General features: G+C 41.5%; 1 protein-coding gene across 1 annotated transcript; it reads right to left on the minus strand.

The window, feature by feature from the left end:
* Positions 1 to 1,740: 1,740 nt before the first annotated feature.
* On the minus strand, positions 1,741 to 20,858 carry aff3 (AF4/FMR2 family, member 3). Its single transcript, XM_038720861.1, has 19 exons — positions 20,654 to 20,858; positions 17,951 to 17,995; positions 12,888 to 12,962; positions 12,318 to 12,351; positions 12,017 to 12,074; positions 10,904 to 10,955; positions 10,144 to 10,178; positions 9,765 to 9,954; positions 6,129 to 8,123; positions 5,861 to 5,988; positions 5,542 to 5,704; positions 5,348 to 5,451; positions 5,123 to 5,186; positions 4,317 to 4,453; positions 4,139 to 4,210; positions 3,928 to 4,021; positions 3,767 to 3,816; positions 3,051 to 3,217; positions 1,741 to 2,928 (listed from the first exon to the last, which is right to left on the minus strand). Exons 1-19 carry the CDS (start codon positions 20,723 to 20,725, stop codon positions 2,807 to 2,809), a joined length of 3,657 nt encoding a protein of 1,218 aa, XP_038576789.1. The 5' UTR covers positions 20,726 to 20,858; the 3' UTR covers positions 1,741 to 2,806.
* Between the last annotated feature and the right edge of the window lie 1,772 nt (positions 20,859 to 22,630).

Consider the following 22,630-nt stretch of genomic DNA (forward strand, 5'->3'; position numbering starts at 1 on the left):
TCTGACATGTATAGCAATTGTAAGTTGCTTTGGATAAAAGCGTCAGCTAAATGTAAACAATTATAATAATAAGTTGGCAATTAGAAAACATTAATAACAAAATATAAATAGGATTGTGTAAATATATTTGTATCCTAACACCACTTTGGTCTGAGCAAAAACGGTATTTTATTTTCAAAAACAAAATACGTACCACTTCCGGGTTTCTCGTAGCCTTTCTTAGCTAGCTTGAGCCGTGGCTCATCCCCGGCTTCTTGTTTTTATCCTCAAGTTGTGCTGTAACCGTAGACTGGTTGTAATGCTGCCACTTTGCGGGCGACCGAGTGCATGTCACCTGAATTGACCGTAAAAATCGCTCTTGAAAGCTCTGTGCAATTTTAAATTTCCCAAATGTGACGCTTTCACCCCCTTTTTACTCAGGACAGGTTGGTGTAAACGTTAGCCGTTGGTAACTTAAGGTTAGCCGTTGGTTAACAAACTCTAACGGACTGTTCATCTTTAAAATGGTCTAACGTTGTGTGACTTGAATCAGGAGGGTTTGTACGCACAGAGCTAAAGCGTCCACGCCGCCTGCTTTCTAGCAGTCTAGGTTTTTTATTTTTTTATTTTTTTATCTTCTCGGTGTGTGTGTACTGTCTGGCTCCGGGAACGGTTGTCCTCAGACGGCCCGGCACACACACAGCCACTAACGGCCGTGACGCAGAGACACGTGCGGATTGAACGAGCCAGCAGCGTAACAGCAGGCTGTGAACATGGTGGCCCGCTCCTACATCCTCACATGGAGACAATAATAACCCGGTACAGTCAGAATAGTAATGCATTTCCAGCTCACTGACTGAATTATCCTGGAGTGAAATAAGGTCAGGCGGATAAAAAATACATAAAGGGTTAAACCTAAGAGCAAAATATCTACATTTATCTCTTGGTTTTGACTAAAACATGTGAAATTTGTTTTTATCAATTAAGGCAGCATAAGGTAAATAGGCCTATTCTAAAGAAGCACTTAGCCAGCTTGACCCTAAATCTATTGTCCTACTTAAATATATATAACAGTTACCTTCAAGTTAAGGAGAGTGTAATAAAGTAGGTCTTTGTTCAGGGAAAGGGGGAAACAAATGTCAGACCCCATTTCACAGAATCAAAGAAACCAGGATGCTATTGACCCAAAGCTTGTCCGAGGAGCCCCCTTATTGGTTGCTCTCTGTTGCTATGGTACTAGACATCAGATGTTGAAGTTTCATGTCTGTGTTGGTGCAGCAGGAAGTAGTTGTGATGTTGGAGAGTGATGTGTGAGCGTGCAGAGAGAGGGACCACTCTGAACAACTGGACTAATTAATGTGCCTGACTCACACACAGTCACTGACGCCTACAGTGTGTGTTTGTGTCAGTGATAGCAAGAGAGACAAAATCTACAGGATCCTCTTCTTCTCCGAAGACAAATGCATCAGGACATTAACCTGTCAAAAACACCCTGCCAACAAAGTTATGATCAATATAATGAAATAAAAAAAGATGCTGTGAGACAATAAGTGAAGGAGTGAGATGCTCAGAAGCTTCTCACAAACACCGATGGTGAGTATTGTTCTGCAGGCACCGGAGGACATGGGATAATTTTGTGCATTTGCGGCATCCTTGTTTATAAATTTATGATAATTATGCATAAGTCACAATATCAGAGTGTTTCTGTTGCTGTTTGTGTATGACCGTTTCTGCAAAATGGCACATTTTAATGACATTGACTCACTGCCCACGTTTTATTTCTTGAGCAATTCAAATTATTTAAAAAAAATAACGTAATTCACTTTGATTGTCAGGCTAACCCTTTCAAGGGGTAAAACAAAACACATTTTTCTTTTGGTTTGGTTAACATCATCCAGATGATTTTGACAGGGTTTCATAGGCTAATGATGTGAATAGATGACCTTGTAATCCTTCTGTTGGAGTTATAACAAAACAAATTACCAAAATTAAAGATAAAAGGTTAACCCCTTGACAGTGATAATATGTTACCTGTGTTACTCATGGTGTAAGGTGGAAATGTAAAATACATACTCTTGAACCACAGCCAACACAGTAAATGTACCAAGAGGAAGTCAGAGTGACCTCTTCAACTTCATTATTCATTCATTTACATTACCCCACACTCAAAACAGGGACATGAAATACAGTTTGCATAAAACAGTTGTTGGCAAATCGACCTCTCGTATGTTTTCTTTTTTTTTTCTAAAAAACAGATAATCCATCAAATATTGCACAGTAAAAACACATAAAAGTGAAAATATAAGAGATTTAAAAAGAGTCATTAAAACATTCATTAGAAAACAAGGCAGACAAGCTTTTTGGAGAAAGTGGTATTTGATTGGTTTGGGTTTTTTAAACATCTTTTTCCTGTTTTGGCCCCAGAGAAACAGTCCACATGATAATGATTCACACATGAAATTGCACACACAACAGTATGAGAGTTCAGTTTCTGTCACCATGGGACATTTGGCAAATTATTACAGACTTCAAATCGACAGCACACAACAACTCTTCAGGTTAATCCAATGATGAGGAAGAAGGTGCATGTAGTTTATCTGCGAGAAGTTAAGAGATTGCTCTTTCAGAAGGCTTTGCACACACAGGCCGACCCGGGTGGCGAGCACCCTTAGTATCCAATAAGGATGACCAGGCTCCATGGGATTTCATCCAACTCCATTTCACACAGCTCAGTAGGCGTCAGTGCCGTCCTGTCAACCGCAGAGAGGTCCAGAGTTTTGTCTCTTCTAAGATCCAGTGGGTGGATTAAAAGCAACTCCTCTCCTCATTAGTTAAGTTTGGCACTAATGCGTATCCACTGAAGAGCCTGTCTTGTGTACTGGACTGCGTGAGCTATGCTGCTGTGGAGAGTCAAGGGCCCAGACAAAGTATTCAAGTAGTTGAAGAACTCTGTTATGAAAAAGGAAGACAGTGAGCTTAAAGCCTCTGTTCTTACTGGGTGTTGAAACAGGTTCATTTGACACATGTGGCTTATTTTCACGTAATGGGCGGCTAAAGAGGAGCGTCCATACCTTTATTCTCCTTTGCCAGGTTGTCTGCCACCTCCCAGTACTCGTAGCTGTACAGCACACAGTTTGTAATGTTCAGGTGATTTGCTGCCATCTGGTGGATACGTTGGGGAATGCTTATGCTGTGTTTGGCATTGGGTGAGAGTGAAGAAGGGGGTCCTCCTGTACCCCTGGGAGTGAAAACACATGTACAACAGAGTGATGGTGATCAATGAAGGTTTGGTGGCTAGAATGAAAACGCACAAATTAAACAGAGAGCCTCTAACATAAAGATATCAGCTTTATTGGCCAAGCATGTGCACACATCCAAGGAATTTGATTTCAGCTCTAAGCTGCTTTACAGAAAGACAGAAGCAGAGCTAAAAACAAGTACAACAAAGCTGAACTTTTATGTATGTACAAGTAGATGGAAAATAAGTGTATTAATAGACACAAAAGAAACAATGAACAGCAACATACACTGTCTATATATGAGTCAAGTGTTCTGCAGATTATAAACAAATACAAATAGTATGAAGGAACATACACTGAATGGGTAAAGTACTAAATTAAGTGGGTGGTCATGTACAGATGCATGTATATATGTCTATATACAGTTTATACAGAGTGCAGGATTTATAGATGGATAATACGTACATGTAAAGCACAGTGTATGTTTTAAAGTGTAAATATATCGTTTCTAATTTATAGGTAAGTGAATGTTCAGTGGATCCACCTACTTCCCAGAGTCATTCCAACAGGGTGGTGTAGAAGGCACTTTGGGAGAACTCTGTAATGACACAATAAACAAGGCTACATATGATCCAAACCCAAATGTTTAAATACTACCAAAAACTGTGCACAAATGGAAAGAACAATACAATTTCCTCTTTAGATGTACCTTAAAGTAGTCCAGCAGAACTTTGGAGTATTTCAGTGCATGGTCCTTCTTTAAACGAAACATTTGCCAGTAAAGGAGGGCAAGGCATCGGAAACTGCGGACACACAAGCGGAAGTCAAACAGACTCAGACGGGCCGCAAATCATAGTCGAAAAGCAGGTCCTTCAGCGTGATGACAGATGTGGCATAAACAGAGGAGATGACATACGCACCACAGAACCGCCAGCTGTTTGTCTTCCTGTCTCGCCCCAGGGCCGGAGTGGCTCTTCAGCCTCATTGCGTACCTGAAGACACAGGACTGTTAACAATAGAGCTGCAGTTCATGTTTATTTGTCTGTTTCTGCAAATCCAAATGACTTGTATCTGTTTTTGCACAAACGTGTAATTCACCTAATAAGCTCCACTGTCTCTGAGTACATGGTATAAGGAGACTTTGCCTCTAGTGGCCCTTCCTCCATTGCTTTCCCACATTCCATGAAGGAGAGAGCAGCGTCAATGTAGTTCACAGCCTTCCCCAGCTTGTCCACCTGGAAAAAAGACATCCGACATAGGCAAAGATTAAATATTTTAGCCTCAAGTGTCAAGCAAGAATTAGCTGAGAAGGTCTTCAACTCATTCAGTAGAGAGACATGTTTAGCCTAGCTTAGCTGCACACAGAAGAAAAGGCTAACCTAACTATCAAAGGTGCTCTTTTTTTTTAACCTTTTATTTATTCAGGGGAACTTCACTGAGAGGAAGCCTCCGATCACGTCACACAGTTAAACGTTCACACCTGGAAGATGCCCAGTACAACCACTGATCTGCTGGCCACCAGGCAGCAGGTTGGGGTTTAAACTTTGATTTCTCTCCTGGCCACATAAATCTGAGCATACAGCAGATCTGCGAGGTCGCAAAATATATTTAAAGATGCAAACCATTTTTGGGTGACAACTAAAGGAATTATGTTTAGATTTTACTCCCAGGTTTTGTGTTGGGAATGCTATGTGACTGAATCAGTAACATACAGAGTGCTAAGATCATAAATGGAGCTTGTCCCCATCAAAAAAACATTTTGCATGTGTTTGTAATTCTAAACAAAATCTTAATGTTGGATGTACCAGTGGCTGGTGGCCCTCTAGCCAGCAAGATATGTATATAAGACAATTTTGTCTGTATTTCCCAAAATCCAAATTCAAACAAAGACCCCATGGACTCACCATTGCGTCTGCACGGTGCTTAATCCTTTTAGCTTCATGCAAGTAGTACTCAGCATGGTGTGGACTAGGAAGGTGGACAGAAACACAAAAATAAAAAAGTGCAGTGCGGTCGCAGTGTTTAATGTCATCAGTAAGTCACAATACCAAGACTTCTGGTGAGTCTGCATCTGACAAACAGGCAGTGTGGGCTACACAGTGATGCACTGTGTGGATCTGATTGCTCACGTTTCATGGTTTGGCACGGCCCCCCGGTGTCCTGCAGGGCCCCAGGACTCGGTTGGTGGTTGTGGCTGTCTTGACACTTTTACACAGTCCACCTCCATTTTGGGCTGAGTGTACAGGTCACAAAGAGGTGAAATAAACCAAAAGGCTGCAAGTAACAGAGTTGCTGATAGTACTGAAGTACTTTTTTGTATCACCTTTATAGCAGAATCTCTATTCTTGTCTCTGTTCTTGTGCACATGGACGTGATGCTGCTCTGAAGTCTTTGTTTTAGCAGGAGGCTTGGTGGACTCTGGACTGTCGGACAGTGGGGACAGGGGAGACAATGGCCTCTTGCTGTCCAAGTACTCCTCCAAGTACCTGCAAGTACACACACCCACATATGTACATTGACACAAACACACATACTATGGGGCACAAATATAAGTACACTTGTTGTTTTTGTGCATTCATACAGTGATACAATGATTGGACATGCATATATGAGACCAAGTGGTGTGTTTGGTTTTTTCTTACCCGTTGTGTGTGGTCTCAGTCACAAAGTTATGCTCAGCTGTGTGAGATGGGGACTCTATGTGGCCTGAGAGGTCATTTGTATTAGGAATACTCCTCTTGCTTTCTCTGTGTGACACACCATTCTCCAACTGGTCACACAAAACAAACACATGCATGCTTTAAGGGAATATATCGGTGCTTTTCTGCCTCATGTTAGCGCATGAAAACATGCACAGACACCAAACATCAAATTTAACAGACAAGAAAAGTCAATATACATGTTGTCTACCTTGCGTTTCCTTTTGCTGTCTTTTGTCACAGTCTCAGGGACGTACAGGTGTTTCATTGCCTCTTTTTGCTTGTCCTTGGTTGACGAAGAGGAGGAAGAAGAGGCGGGTTTTTTAACAGTGGAACCAGTAGTGCTGTCCGGGACCCTTTTGAGAAGACAGAGGTCTATCTGCACCACCAGATTTCTAAGCCCTCGCTGGGAAGACGCTGTAGCCTTGTCACTCCGCCCGAATGGGACCAGGGTGTAGAGTTTTTGCTTCCCCTCACTCTGCTGCCCCTCACTTGGATTACCTGAGGTGGGTCCTCTGGGGTGCACCACCTTTGGCCTGTTGGTGTCAGGTCTGCCTGGGCCTTGTTGCCGTCTCTTGGTGAGTCTCTTGTGAGAGGTAGAGTCTGCTGGGACTTTGGTGATCGAAGCCTGATATTCAGATTCTGAATCGGACTTTGAAGAGGAGGAGGCAGAGGATGAGGAGGATGGTCGACGAGGAGATGGGGAACGTGACGGAGGGGGTGATGGGTCTTGTTGTAACTCTTTATCCTCCTCACTTCTTCCTCCCTTTTTTGTCCTCCCCTGGTGGTGTGAGTTGTCTTGAAGGCCGTGTCGCTCGGTGTTGGCAGGCAGTCTCTGTTTGGCCTGGACTGTTTGCCATTCGCGTCTATGTTGCTGCTCCTTACTCCTCCTGTTTTCCCCTCTTGCTGTCTCCTCTCTCTTCCTCTGCCTCTCTATCACTCCCTCCTCCTCCTCTTCCTCCTCCTCTTCTTCCGTCGAACTCTGGATCCAGGGACGTCTCAGTAGCTGCTCCTCCGCCAGCCTCCTGTCTTCCTTTCTCTCCGGTTTCCCTTTTTGTTTTTCCCTATGTCTGTCGTCTTTACTCTCTGGTTTTTTCCCCTCTGCTTGGGTCAGATTATTTTCTCTGTGTTCCACCTCCTGTTCCTTGGACTGTGGTTTCTTCTGTGTTGGTTTTGAATGGTTAACATGCACAGGAGTTGGGGCTGTAGCCTCCCAAGACTTGGTCCTAGGTTTCAGACTAGGGTTTGATCTAGCGTTCAACCCAGTATTAGAATTAGTAGCAGCTTTAGAGGTAGATTGAGAATGACCCGAGTTGGTTTCACGATTAGTGGGAACCAAGCGCTTTGCTGTTGTGGGGCTATGTTGTGAGCTAGCTTGAAACAGAGGCCTAGGCTTGTGGTTGGAGTTATGGTTAGATCTGCTACTTTGGATGTGCTCAGAATGTGATGTATGTTTGGCTTTTGGAGCCTCAGCAAGCTGTTTCGATGTTGGATGAATGTTAGGCTTGGGTCTAGATTTGTGGCTGTGGCTCTCGTTAGAGTTTGAAACAGCAGAAACCTTGGATTTGCTTTGGCTTTGGTCTTGGCCCCGTGTAGGCCAGGTCTTGGGCCTGTGGTGATGAGGTGGTTGAAGATGTGTACTGTTTGTGGGCTTGCTCTTGGTGTCGGTGTCATGGGAAATCCATGACCTATTTTTTGTCTTGTGGGGATTGGTTGTTAGGCTGGGTTGTGTTTGGTTCTGACTCTGAAACTCAGGATAGTGACGAACCCTGGATGGAGCAGGTAGGCTGGGACTGGGGCTTCTTGGAGGGTCTCTAGGTATAGGGCTAGGGCTACGGCTGGCTCTTGGGCTCCCACACGGACTGGGGCAAACACTTGGAACCGGACTGGGAACAGGGGTGTGCCTTGGGCTAGGGGTGGGACTTGGGCAGGTGCTAGGAAATGGGCTGGGGCTAGGGCAGAAGCTATAACCAGGGCTAGGTAGGGGGCTACTGTGGTGGCTATAATTGAACTGTGGGCTGGGAATAGGGCTTTGGCTAGGGCTGTATTCCTGATTGCTGTTCCACGATCTGGCTGGAGATGGGGCTCTTTGGGTGTGGGGAGAGGGAAGGCGTCCAGGAATGCTCTGGGAAGGGTCCTGTTCACTTATAGATTTTTTCTTCAGCCATTTATCCAACTGCCACTGGGCAGCAGAGGGCGGATCAGTCTTAAGAAAGCAAGGAAAAAGCAAGAAACAAATTTCCAATATTAATCATGAATTATAAATTAATTCTTTTAATAATGAGGCTTTACACATACACGTGTAATGATGGAAGAAGTCTAGGTAGATCCTTTAGTGGCAAAAGTAATAATACAAGAATGTTAAAAACACACAAAACTTAAAAGCCTCAAAATCAAAAGTACAAAATAATGATCCATTTCATCGTTACTGTATATAATGATTATATAATTGGACTACTGATGAATTAATGTGCACGTAGCATTTTATTGCTTTTATTGCTAACTAGTTGACAGGCAGCTAATTTGAGCAACTTTTAACTACTTCATGGTTAAATGTAATGATACATTTAACCATGTGAAGAATGTCAAACAAGTGTGTGCATACCACAGCATTCCCCGCTGAGATGAACGATCGAAAGTGCACTACATTCACTGCACAGTTTCCTCACTGACTCAGCTGCTATTAAAACAATTCAAGCTCCGAAAGGCAAATCGGGAGGATGACTCATGTCTAAAAACTGTTACTTCCCAAATAACATTATAACCTCCTTTCAATAGCCTACTTACTACATGGTCTCACAGTCCACATATGTGGTTACAGTAGCTCAACCCCCATCCAATTATGCCAAATGACTCACTTAATGTTTGCTTAACAACTGTTAGAATCAGAAGAACACCAGAGAACGCAGGAGTTTTTACTCAAGTAAAAACAAAGAGGATACTCACGGCTGGAGGGCAAACTTCTTTCTCTCTCTCTCACGTTCTCTTTTCGCTGAGCTAAATTAAACCTTTACTCCTCAAGTCAAACAGTGATCCCCCTCCCCACATCCCTCACCCTCTTTCCAGAGAAGACACTGCATCTCTTGTATCGTCTCGGCTGCCCTCCTTCTTTTCTGTCCCTCCCTTTTTCTCTCACTACCTGGAACTGCCGCTTCCATAACTCCAACCCCCATCTCTTCCTTGGGAGACATTTAAACAGTCCACGTAAATGAAAAACACATGGCGTGCACCCCCTCTGCCCCAACTTCCCCCAAACACAAACTCCACTCCCTCCCTCTCTATAGGGGCCCAATGTAGTGCATGTTTAGTACTACAGTCCACTATGTTGTACAGGGCCTTCCATTCATTCAAGAGGTTTCTCCTTCATTCCCCGCATAGCTCACATCTCAAACCAACCCACACCTCCAAAAGTCCATCATACCTACCATGCTCTAAGCATCAGCACTAAATCATCCATTCAATATTTATATGAGACAATGATATGCAAGAACCGGTACTCAACATTATCTGTGTGCACTGTTTTAATAGAGAAGGCAAATCTAGTTGTAGATCTCAACATGAACTCAAGTCTTGATGGCTTCCACGTCCTGAGGGCTTTCCTCTAAAAGACTGTTGACATGACACCCGAGCACTAATTCCCAAAGCTACCTCTGCCTCTCACCCACCTCACGCCCCCTCCAACTCACATGCATTCCTCATTCCTCTGTCCCTCCCCACACCTGCCATCAACTGCCCCGAGGCCACCACTCCCTGTAGAGAATTCACCCGAAGGCCCACAGCCAGAGGAAGAGACAGACAAGTGAGACATACAGAGCGGGAGATGGAGGCCGTGGCTCATCGTTGGTACCTCTTTGCCGCCGAGTGGTGGATGTGTGTTGGCAGGCGATGCAGGATATGGGTGAACCTCTGGGCTCCGGCTAGGGCTCCGGGAGTGAAGGCTACTGCTGCCCGACTCAGCAGTGGAGTCCGAGCATGAGGAGTCCGAGCTGGAATGTCTCACCCGCCTGCCATGTGTGTGCGCTCGCTGTGCTGACAGGCTGTCAACACAAACATCAGAGAGGGGGTCAGCATATGTACATGGCTGAGTGGAGCACACACACACATATGCTCACACACAGGCAGACATATACTGTTGTTACTCATTTTAACTTATGTTTAAAGACAAACAATCAAACATCTTAAGCTCATATCCACAATATGCACACGTCACATTTGTAATCAAGTACCTGTGTCCATCCCAGGAAGCTGACTCGTGACTTGCCTTCAGGGACACAAAACAATAAACAGAAACTTATCATCCAGCAGCAGTGTAGCGAACAACCGTGAAACAGTTCTTAACTGAGTGCCAGCTGTGCCAAACTGCATATGGGTGTGCGCGCACCATTAAACACTACCAGAAAAACAGTCCAGCCATGGTCGCTGTTGTGCTTTCTCTTACACTTTCTCTCGTACTCTGTCTCACTGTCTGTCTGCCTCCTCAATCATGCGCAATAGCATGAAGACATGTCTCGCTTAGGTCAAAACTACTTAGGTCATTTTTATTTTTGTGTCTGGCCCCATCCTACACTGGATTACAGGACACTACTATCTAACAAAACATGCATCTTCCAGTGATACATATACAAAAACAAAAAGAAGAACATCAGTTACATTATAAATACTTCTATATACTTGTGCGAAAGAACTGTTACAAGCCTACAATTTTATCCCAATAAATGGGTTTTTCTCATTTTCCAGGTTTTCTCCAAGTAGCTGGATAATTTAAATGGTTCATATGTGAACAGCCAACTCAGTCTTTGTGCATCAGCCGTATTTTCAAAATCATGTTCCTTTTATTATACAAATGTTATTATTAATTTGATCAATAATTATATTGATTATGATAAATTGGTTAACAAAATTAATAATATTATTTTACACTTTGAAATGTAATGATCTGATTTCCTGGTTGCAGAGAAAGTTGTGTGACCTGTGAGTGTCACCTACCCTTTGACTGTCATCATCATCACTGCTCAGCTTCAGATCATCAGCAAGCATGCTGTATGCAATGAAACACACAATCAGAAAAAAACACACACTGTTGTACATTTAATCGTTTTGTTTTCAATAGAGATATACCCATCCAACAATATGCATACATATAATAATATGGATAGTATTGGCGCTAATAGTAATCCAGACTTCAACACTTTTAAGTCCTCCTGAGGATGTTCCTTTACATTATAATCAAACACACTGAAATAATGAATATGATTACCGTTTTAAAAAATTATATTTTTAAACTTGTTAAGCCTCTGAAACAGTATGCTTCTGTAGGCTTCTGAAAATATGATAATATCAAACCGACTATATTTGTACTACTAATTTAAGATATGGTAAAACATGGGAGTATTTGCACTTGGTTATATTTTAAAAACAGACAATTCTCAAAGCCTAACAAATATAACATCTACGGTATTAACATGAGCTATAACATAAAAATTACTAATAAAGATTCATTCAGTTATTTTGAATTTGTTCCAAAGGCACAAATCTTGTTTGGAATAAGACTCTTAATGTACTGATCTGTTGTTTTTGTCTAATACATGTAACTAAAGACATTTCAGTTAGATTCTAAAAAGTGCTCAAAATTTGTGTGTGTGTGTGGGGGGGGTGGGGGTGGAATAAAACTGCTGTGTTACATAACAAAGGCTGTGTGATCATGTGGAACTCACAGTTGGCTTAAAACACTGAACATGTGTTTCACACTAAAAAGAGGATGTAAAGAGGTAATGAACAGGAGCACATCAGTCGCCGCTGACAAGAATGTTAACTGACCTTTGACCTGACGTATGTTCAGTATCCTAAAAGACTGTGTCGACTGACTCTACGTGTCTACTTCCCTTCACTCACTTCCTCTATCATTAATGCTTTTCCCTGTGGCTATAAAGACGACGATGTTCATGACTTTGTATACATTTTTACAAAAGTTGCTAAAAAGAAAACATTTATTATATATGTGGCACGCACACAGACGATATATTATATAATCTGTGTTCGTGCCACAGCGGGCAGGTTTGATGACCTTCAGTGGATCATGTTTCCTCATGTCCCACTTACGATTTGTGAGGTGCTACGCGAGGGTGACGGGTCATTCGTAGCTGAACATCCCCCCGACCTTACAGAGAAAGAGAGAAAATGGTTGAATTGAATTGAACTGGATGGTAATAATTGCATTTATTTTTGTTAAATTCAAATGTAAACTTTGTGATTTTGCTGCAAACCGCTTTGGCAACATTGTTTAACTTAAACATTCATGCCAGTAAAGAACTCTACACAAGCAACCATTTATTAATAGAGAAGCAATTGTAAATTAGTGCACATATCAGATAAGCAAACTTATTAGTCGGTAAACACGTACTTTGCCTTTGTTGTGTAGTCGGTAGTTTTGCTTCCTTGGGAAAGAGATAGAACAAAACATAGTGAGCTAAAACCTGTATTTACACAGCTAAAAGAGTTTTAGATTTAGCATTGCATTACAGTACAACACCATCAGATTCCCAATGGACAGTTTAAAAAAAGTCTGATCAAAATCAGAACAGCTATATTATCCTTTTTATTCCATGCATTCTTCTTTCTTGTCAAAATGACCCACAATGCAACTAAACCACTGACAGTTCGCCTTGGAGATTCGGGCGTGTAATGCTAGTAGCCACTAGCCTCAAGCAGAGATGAGAAGCGGGCTACAGAGCTCTGGTTTATTTCTTTTTAAACTTGTCTACAGACCCAAGCAATGCTGCCTCAAGTGACATCACTTGAGGCAGTTGTCAGACTTCACACAGCTCCTTCTGGAGACACAAAAGGCTTTACACAACTTTTCACATATGCAGTACTCCTCAACACCTGTAAACAGATTTTAATATGCAAAATCAGTGGAGTCCTCCTTTAATTATCAAAGATAAACAACCAACACAAACACACACACACATACCTTAGGGTTGTAAAGGATTCGTTGGGCCTGGTCCCCCCCTAAGGCTTGCTGGGACGTCCAAGACTGAGTCATGTCCTGTGCAACAGAAGGGGGAGCAGGGTCAGAGGTGAATTGTGAGATGCCAGTGTGATTGATGGTCTTCACATACAGAAACTCCAGGCATCCTAAATCTGTCATTTGGATTTTATTTATTTTTCTTTCATCTAAGAGTAACTTATCTCTCCCATTTCCACACATGCAGCACAGAGAGCCTCATTTGAGTATGGCCTCTTGTTATCAGCACTGTTCCTCCCCACCAGGGGGAGTGTGGCTGGGTATAGAGGTTAGTCTGTTGGCTGTAGGCTGAGAGATGTGTATTACAAGCTGTGGGAGTGTATAATAATTTTGTTACTTGTTACTTTGTTTTTTTCTTTTAAAAGGTGAACTGTTAATGGCTGAGTTCACTCATTGAGCAAATTACTGGAGTTACTTAGCTTTTTAGGTGGCAGTCTGAAAGGTGTGTAAAATCAGTGAACCAGAGCACAAGACAGCTCATCAAAACATTTGTTGCTTGTAAGGCGGCTCCAAGGACATGAATGTTAAAGACATCAAGTGGCCTGGGCCACTGCAAGTAATCATCAGTGCTACAGTCACAGTAAATTACAGTATAGTTGTAGGGTACAATAGCCAAATAGAGGTGGAAATTACAAATCACTTTGCAGAATGAAATAGTTTGAACATTTGTAAGAAGAACCCGGAGGGTAGGAACTAAAAGGAGCATCCACCCATCAAGTCTGGGCAGCTGCAGGAAACACTGATACATTATCAACTTTCGGCCACGGTTCCTTTGTTGAGTCACTGTGAGATACAGTATGTCGGCTGTTTTGGAGGTCACCGATGGTACTGAAATGACTAGTCTGCTACAACTAAGTCATCTTTGAAAATGATTCAAAGACAAATGTGGTAACTCATTAATTTTCCTCATTTATAAAAGAAAAATACAGAAAATTAGTTGGTTGCGATCTCTTCAATGTGAAGATTTTCTTTCTTATCTTAATTTATTAGACAAAATATGCAATTTTAAGACATCACTGCATGCTCAGTTAACTTGTGATAAACATCTGAGATCATTTTATGATTATGATTAGTGAATCATCAATAACATACATTAATTTATTATGAACATTATTTTGAGGTGTAACCGTGGCCACCCCCAAATAACACTATGCATTGTTACAGCCAAATTTAGTTCAAACATGCCTAATCATGGTGCAAAGGTTGGTATTTCACCTATAGGTGGCACTACAGCAACCTGACTCATTTTTATGGCTTTAACTATCCAGTCATGAGTCTAACTTTCTTTATTACACACACATAATCCTTAAATTAACAAATCCCTAATATTCCCGCACATGATTATAGTATATATTTTCCCAGCCATCGCCCAATCAGTAATGATGATAATCAGTGTCAAGTGGTGGGTGCTCACATCTCAGTGACTGTGTCTGGGCCACTGCTCACCCTGAGGGAAAATAGAAGAGTCTAGGAAGATTACGCATGATTATGCACCTGGGCTATTATAAAAAAAATGCACTCCATTTTTTATTTATTCTCTCTGCTCGAGAGGAAACCAGACACAGGGAGTGAGCTCTGCATCCACAGTACACTGTCTTTGCTCCTGCTCTGATTATAATCTCTGATTAGATTGCCTGCAGTCACACTCATACAAACCAGGCCTCATGGATGCTGACATAATGGCCTGATTTTGTACTATTCATTATTATTCATTTACCGTATATGTATTCATTTACCTTTTCAGCATGATCTGGTTCCTTAGCTGTTTCATAATGTTGAAGCATTGGGTTCTAATGTACATGTGTGTGACGATCACCAGGTGGGGCAGGGCATACGGGTGCTTGACTGCTGAAACAGTAAGCAAGCTCTGGAAAAGGTCACGTTTTATCAGCTTGGATGGTTGAGGATTTGTGTGTGTATGTGTGTCGGTGGGCTGAGTGCAGATCAGGATGTGCGGTAACAGACATCAAACTCAACTAGAGCTGTCGGGGTCAAAAGCAATAGTTCAGCATATAGGAAAATACACTTACTCGCTTTCTTGCTGAGGGTTAGATGAGAAGCTCAACACCACTCTCATGTCTGTACGCTAAATATGAAGCTATAGCCAGTAGCCAGTAAGCGTAGCTTAGCTAAGCAAAGGTCACTGTGCCTGTCCAAGAAATAGTCTGGCACATAACCCCCCCGTAAAATGACCACATGTCATTTCTACACTCTACCACACTACACAAAAGATTTTGTTACCTTCAAGCAAAGCCAGGCTAGTTGTGCCTCCTGTTTTGAGGTTTTTATGCTAAGCTAAGCTAACCAGCGGCTAGGCTGAAGCTTCATATTTAGCATATAGACAACAGAGTGTTATCGATCTTTTCGTCTAACTCTCAGCAAGAAAGCAAATACGCAACGTGTCAAACTGTTGCTTCACCTCTAATGGGAGTCTCCTAGAAGGAATGTTCCCATTTTCATTCATTCGAATCCAAAGAGATGAGATGAGATGACACATTTTTATTAACCTGGCAGGTGACTTGAAAGCCTTTCTCTACCTCTTGTCCACTTCCCTCCTCCCACCCTCTACAGTAAGCCCTAGAGGGCAAGTGTTTCCTCTCTCTGCTCATCCTTCCACTTCATTATCTCTCCTCCCTCAGTCACCAAGGACACAGCAGTGGCACTCACCCCTCTCCTCCACCAACAACAAGCTCTCCCAGGTGGAGCATGTGTTGCTATCTTCCTCCCACCCTTCCCCACCCCATGTTCTGTAGCCTTGTTCTTCTTCGCACCTCCTATCTGTCCCACGCTAGTGACAGCACATGGGGAGCAGTGATCCCCTGCATTGTAAATCCTCCAACACGAAAAAAAGATAGAAACCTCAGAGCCACTGAGGACAGGCTGATATATCTGTGAGATTAGAGCTGAAAACAGTAATTGATTGGCAAAAATGCCAAAGGCTCCTGCTTCTCAAATATGAGGATTTTCTGCTTTATAGGATTGTAGACCTGATCAGTTCTCCGATTCCAGCATATCCAATGTGAAGATTTGCTGCTTTTCTGTGTTTTTATTTATTTCAACTGGTGGTCACATAAAACAAGATATCTGAAGACGTCAACTTGAATTCTGGAAACTTTAAATGGAGATTACATTTTTAAACAACTAATACAATAATTAGAAAAACATATGATTAAAGCTAGGGTAGGCAACATTAGAGAACTATCAAGAAACAGCTAGAAGTGTCCAGCCAATAAAAACCAAACCCCTTCCCTGCATGCCTCCCTTTGAAGCCCCTACCCAACACATTTTCATGTGCAATGAGTACAGAGTGGACGCAGATAGGTAGGTAGATAGGGATGTCACAAGAATACTTCGGTACCAAGGGGATACAAAAATTCTGAACTGTCGCCTGGCCAACTACATAACACACAATGTTTAAAATGGCTAAACGCTAAAGGCTATTGTGTTTAGGCTAACATAATGTAAACATAGGTCATAGTAGTAGGCGACCGTCCTTACCATATCATCTGTCATAATGTCATTAGTGTTTTAAATAAATATTTCCTGACTAATGGTCCTTCACCATGTCAGTAAATTTAAACTCTGCTTGCACTCTGAGTAGAGGTGTGTGTGTGTGTGTGTGTGTTGTTATTGGGCTATACCTGATACTTTATTAAAGAGGTGGTATTATACTTATTTTCAGGGTCAAAATCCTATTTGGGGGTTGTACCAGAACAGGTTTACATGGTTTAATTTTTTTTTTCAAAAATACCATATTTTTTTTTCATACTTCACATTGCTGCAGCTCCTCTTTTCACCCTGTGTGTTGAAGGCTTCGTTTTAGCTATGGAGTGATACATGGGTTGCACATGTGCAGTTCCTAGTTAAGGACTACTAGCAAATCAGAAGCAGAGAAGAGCGGGTCAGCGAAAAGCTGGTAAACAGCTTCGATTCTACACATCATTCGATTCTACATCTTGCCGACCAGCTTGGCAACATGGACTGGAGCAAGAGTTTCAGAGTGGTGAGTTATTAATCTGTAACAAAAGTATCTTTCATCCATAAAGATTTAACTGAGCTCTGTCTCTACATCACAGTAACAACTTTATGTCCTTTGACGGCCTGGAGGGTAGGTAGTGTTTGAAAGGGAGAGGAGAGGTATGTGCTGCAGCTCAGTGTTTTTACACCAGTATTTTTCAGGGCATGTCGGGCTAGCCTCTTGGCGAGCGTTTTTTTGCTTTCAACCCTGTGTCGTCACAGGGATAAAAGGGAAAAGGCTGGACTACAAATGATCTGTTTTCAAGCAGTTCAGAGTTTTCTGTGGGAGATGGGAACTCCCTTTGGGCTGGACTTTGAGCTTTTTTGCTTTGCAATCCTATTACATGCACAAAAAATGTAGGAGAGGGAAAAAGCCAAAAAGCATAATAGCACCTCTTTAGAGGAGTGTCCACTGAAGTACATGGAATTTATTGTTTGTTTTTTAACGAGGTATCGAATTTGGTATAGAGAATCATGAAACTGGTATTGGTATTGATTACAAAATTTTTTGTATCGTGACTATAGTTGTGACATCCGTATAGGTAAGCCAGCTAATCATTTCATTCAGACCAAATTGAATGATTGGCCATGCTTATTCCTGTCCTGCACGGCCAAAGATGCCGGATTTTATTTCTTTCACGTTAGAGAATGTGATTTATTTATTAATAAATATATGAAAAAAAGCTCCTGAAATAAATTGTCTACCGCATCTTTAATCAATTGTGAAAATAATCGTTAGTTGCAGCCCTATGTCTTATGTGCTGCTTGTGTTTCCTCTTCTAAGCAATGATCTGCAGTCATCATTTATTCATTCTAATGACTTTTTCAATTGGATCAAACCTGCTAAAAGATATTATCTCTTAATTTAACAACTCTGAATTATTTCACATGTTCAAAGTTAATTACTGCTATTGTGATTACCACTATTACTTTTAATAAGGGAAAAAATCTAAATCTTCGATGTCAAGCAATGAGTAAAAGTAATTCCTTACTTCCAGAATGTCTTTGGCACAGCTGTTGTGTTGGCTTCTTGTTACCTGTGCAAACAGAAGGATAGAGGTGATGACAAAAGCGGAGAAAGTCGCAGGAAGACTGACTGATAATGAAAGTTAGTTTTGCAACACTTTAAAACAACAGACACAAGTCCAGTCCATCAACTAACCTCACCAGCACACAGAGAAAGAGCTGTTGTTGACTTGCACACAAACCATATTTGAGCATGTAAACTACAGTAAAGTGTAGTGTGTGTCTCATGAAAAATTCAAATTGAGGTACACACTTCCGCACGTTCAAAAACAAATTTAGCGATGTGCATGTACTCACACATACAGTCGACTTATTAATTTCTTTCACCAGTCATTACTAAAGATATGAACTTTCACGTTTCAGTCTCAATCACAAAGGTAGATGCACACATATACATACACACGCTACAAAAACAAATCACCTTTTGCATTCTGCTTCCCGCCTTTTTGCTGTAACGTTCACAACACAGTGCAGCACTTTACTGTAAACCTTACAGTCACAATCACACACACACACACACACACACACACACACACACAAACTGTGAGAGTTGAGAGGAGGCTGAAGCTTGTTGATGACTCATATCTTAGAAATCACAGCTGCAGATGATCAGACGGATGCTGATTATTTTGCAACTAACTTTCTGTTTCCATCCGCATGAGGCAACCCCGCTGTCTCTCTCTCTCTCTCTCTCTCTCTTTCTCTCCCTCCCTCCCTCCCTCCCCCCACGTTTCCCCTTTCACAATTCAGCACACAATTCAAATTCACCACGTTGGCATGAGAGCCGAGAACCATGTTGCTCAAGCATTAAGATAAAGAACAGATAGGTAACATCACTCGCACTTCCCCATCTGTGCAACTGTGTGTAGGTGCTTTCTGTTTATGTGGTAGTGTGTTTCATTCTGATTGTGAGTTTTGTGTGAAAACAGATGACCCCGCTGCAGATATATGATATGAACTATTGTTTCCTTTAGTTCGTTATTTAAAAATAGTAATCGCACTCATTATATTTGTCAGGTTTGGTTTTTCATCATGTGGACTCATCTTCTTAATACTAACCATTAATACTGTCTCTCTACTTGGTTATTTATATACATTTAATGTCTTTAACATTTACACACTTCATTCCATTTTCATTTTGGTGATTTGCTCTTTACTTCCATGGCCCTCTTTGTCTATTGTGCCATCTGTGCAGCATAAGTATGCACAGTAGAAAATGTGTGTGTAGTGCAGAAAAACTGTCTCTTCTTGCGTGCATGACTCACTAAGGTCAGTGTCTGAGTCGCTTGACTCTAAGCCTGCGGATGGAAAACAGTATGTGTGAAAATTGTCTGAACATTACAGCCACATGGCAGCTATGAGGCCGCAGGCACTAAATGAAAAACATAAACACAGTCAGACAGTATTTTACCTCCCTGTTGCGGTGCACAAGCATAAGACAGGCCTGCCTCCTCAGTTTACACTTACAGGTCCATTAGCATGGATATTATCATGTATTTCACACATCCATACCCACTAGCATCACAGGCTACATCACTGGTGCAATACCCTGATGAGTTAAATCCCCAGGGGCAAAACAAACCACAACCCATCATAACACCTGCAACAAGCAGCATGCAAACCAACTAGACTTTACTAACCACCTGTTACATTCTTAAAGTATCAGCAATTACTGAAGTTATGTTCATTTTCAGGTTCTGTTTAGCACTTCCATCTGTGTTGAGTGCCTTGAAGGAAAATCTGAAATTGCTTTTGATCTGCAAACTCAATTTTTATGAAGATAGGAGCATAAAACACACAGCTCTGCAGGAAGCATCTCCTTAATCAGTGTTCAGATGAAAGAAATGACTTCTTTACCTGTGGTGGAAGAAGTTCTCAGATCCTTTACTTAGGTAAAAGTGTCAATACCACACGGTGATAATACTCCACCACAAGTATAAGTCTTGCATTCATAATGTCTTTATGATGAAGTCGTCAGCAAAGTAGTATTATCAGCAAAATGTACTTAAAGTATCAAAAGTAAAATTACTTAGTCCCTGTCAGTGTTTTACTATTAGATATGATATTTTTGGATTGATATTACTGCTGCATTAATGTGTATGTTGCATTTTACTGCTGTAGTTATTAACGGTTGCACTAAATAAGCTACCCAACTGTATATAGGCTATTCTACAGCAAAGCCTCATATTCTATAAGATCATCATATGTTTGTAGTGTTGTTGCCCTGTTTTCCAGCTAATCCAAGTGGGGTTTATTTATTATGTTATTTATAAGAAGTAGGAGGATTTTCCCCACCCATAAAGGAGCACCTTCAGTTTATCAGAAAAATGTGTCAAAATGTGTAGATACATGGTTTTGAAGGGTGTGAAAAATGAACAGCTTATAGAGAAATTTATGAAAATATTTTCCTCTGAGATGTAGCGGAATAAAAATATAAAGTTGCACGCAAGTAAAGTACAAGTAGGCTATTGTATCCCAAATGTGTATACAGTAGGCTACTTTAGTAAATGTACTTACATTCCACCAGTATAACCTGTAGGTACTCTATGCCATTGCAAGAACAACACAGACTCACTCAAGCTGTCAGTGACCCATCTATGATGCTTGATACACACAGGCATTATCACAGCTCTTTTTAAAAGCTATACATGCTTCTTGCAGCCTCTCACCTGAGAATATGCGCATCGGAGTAGAAAACTGACAATGGAAAGTTTCCCTTTGCCAACAAGGACAGTAGGCATGGTTCCTGGGTTGGTCAGTGCTGTCCTCCGGTGTCCATGCCAGTGAGGACTCGCGTTAGGAGCAGCGGATGCCCGTCAGTGACGCTGGCAGACCGGCTCTTAGCTCGTGGATCCGCCGTGCAGCTGCGGGAGAGTCTCTGTGTGTCACAGATGGAGGCAGAGGGCGATGTAGGCGGACCGGTAACGTCAGAGATGACACACACGCGGCTCACGCACGGGAGATCACGACTCAAGAGTGTGGACGTTCAACACTGATGCTGTCTCACATCTTTTCAAATGTGTTGGCTAATTAGGATGTCACACCTGTTCAGAGATCGCTTACTACAAAGCCTACAGGATGATGTTCAATTTTATGACAGTGAGTCATACAGGGGCGAAGTTAGAAATTATGGGGCCCTTAAATTGTAGAAGCCTAAGTGATTTTTTAGCCTCTTGGGGGCATCAACAAGCTGTAAACACATCATTTGACATAATAGCCTTTCCACCTTATAAATTTGTTATGGCTAACGTGTTAGCGAACGGTTGCCCACACGCACAAGAGACAATGAGCAACATGAACATACATTAAGATTTAATTTTTTGGCCACCCGACAATTGTAAATAGAAATGTTCAATATTCACTTTCCTTTTAATTATGCGTTGGTCTTCATCAACTCCTAAGTATAAAAAACCTGGGTTTTTAGCAGCCAGTGTAAATACTGTTCACTAACTTTGTCTGCCGTTTGGTAGGCCTATTAGGAAGGTAGAGTACAGTTTATCAGTTTTTGCTGAAAACAACTTCCTGCTGTTGCTTTAAATGACATGATGAGATTGGTGAGAGTGCCAGAGAAAACGTTTAATGATGAAACTTACTCTATGAATAAATCAAATTTTTAACCTACTCTGCAGGTCAGTCATGCTTTATTCAGCAAATAAATGTTAATATTTAAACAGAAACAGATTGTTTTTATGTAAACAATATTGTAAACCAAGTTGGGGGCCTAGCCCACAAGACATCACTTACATTGCATGCAAAGGCTAGAGAAAACAAAATGGAAAGGGGGCAAACATACTACTGTATATGATATACTATGTCAGATATAAACTTAACAAAGTATACATACAGCACTTTCATACTACATTGTGTCAATATACGGTGCTGCATGATAGGGCCAAAAGCTCCAGAAATAAGTAGATCTCTTTGTGACTATTTTGTTTGTAGGTTTTAGTGTTTGTATGTTTGTGTTGTCCCCCTCTCATCTGAGGTAAAGTATAAAACCATGATGTTAAACAGTGTGTCTGTTACTGAGAGCATAGTGTGGACCAATGAAAAAATGAAGGTTGTTTGCTCCTGCTGTAGGTTCCATCCCTCTCCAGAAAATAAATGTCTCATCATCTCCCCTTCCTACAGCTTGGCCTTGTTTGATTGTCTAGTCCATCCATTATTCTGCTTAATGCGTTCTGGCCTGTGAAGTGGCTCTGAGTTGCATGGAGTTTGCCTTGTCACGATAAAATATGGGCTGTCTCCCTGGCTCAGACAGCTCTGGGTGGACGCTGAGAGAAAAAGGAGACAGACGCAGTAAGCTCGGTATATTAGAGCACTGACTGCTTTGATTTGATGGACACCGTCTTCAGAATAACCCCCTGTTCAATTGATTAAATCTGACATTTAGTTTGTGCTCCATAACCTTGTGTCCCTTATTTGTTTATGGCACCTGTCAAAGACTGAACACAGGGGCAGCCCCTAGATATTTGTGTGACCCTCAGAGTTTTGCCTTTGTTAGCTGTAGTCCAGATGTGGAAACTCATTTAAAAATGTTGAAGAAAGTTATAGAGACAAAAGGAAGACACTTATTCATGGGTTTGACATCCTAACGAAAGAGATCCAAGGAGTATTCTCACATACTGTAATACATGAGAGATTTT

The sequence above is a fragment of the Micropterus salmoides genome, unplaced genomic scaffold, assembly GCF_014851395.1.
Source record: "Micropterus salmoides isolate LMB-PRFRI ecotype aquatic unplaced genomic scaffold, ASM1485139v1 Ms_hic_scaffold_15, whole genome shotgun sequence".
In the NCBI taxonomy this organism is placed as follows: domain Eukaryota; kingdom Metazoa; phylum Chordata; class Actinopteri; order Centrarchiformes; family Centrarchidae; genus Micropterus; species Micropterus salmoides.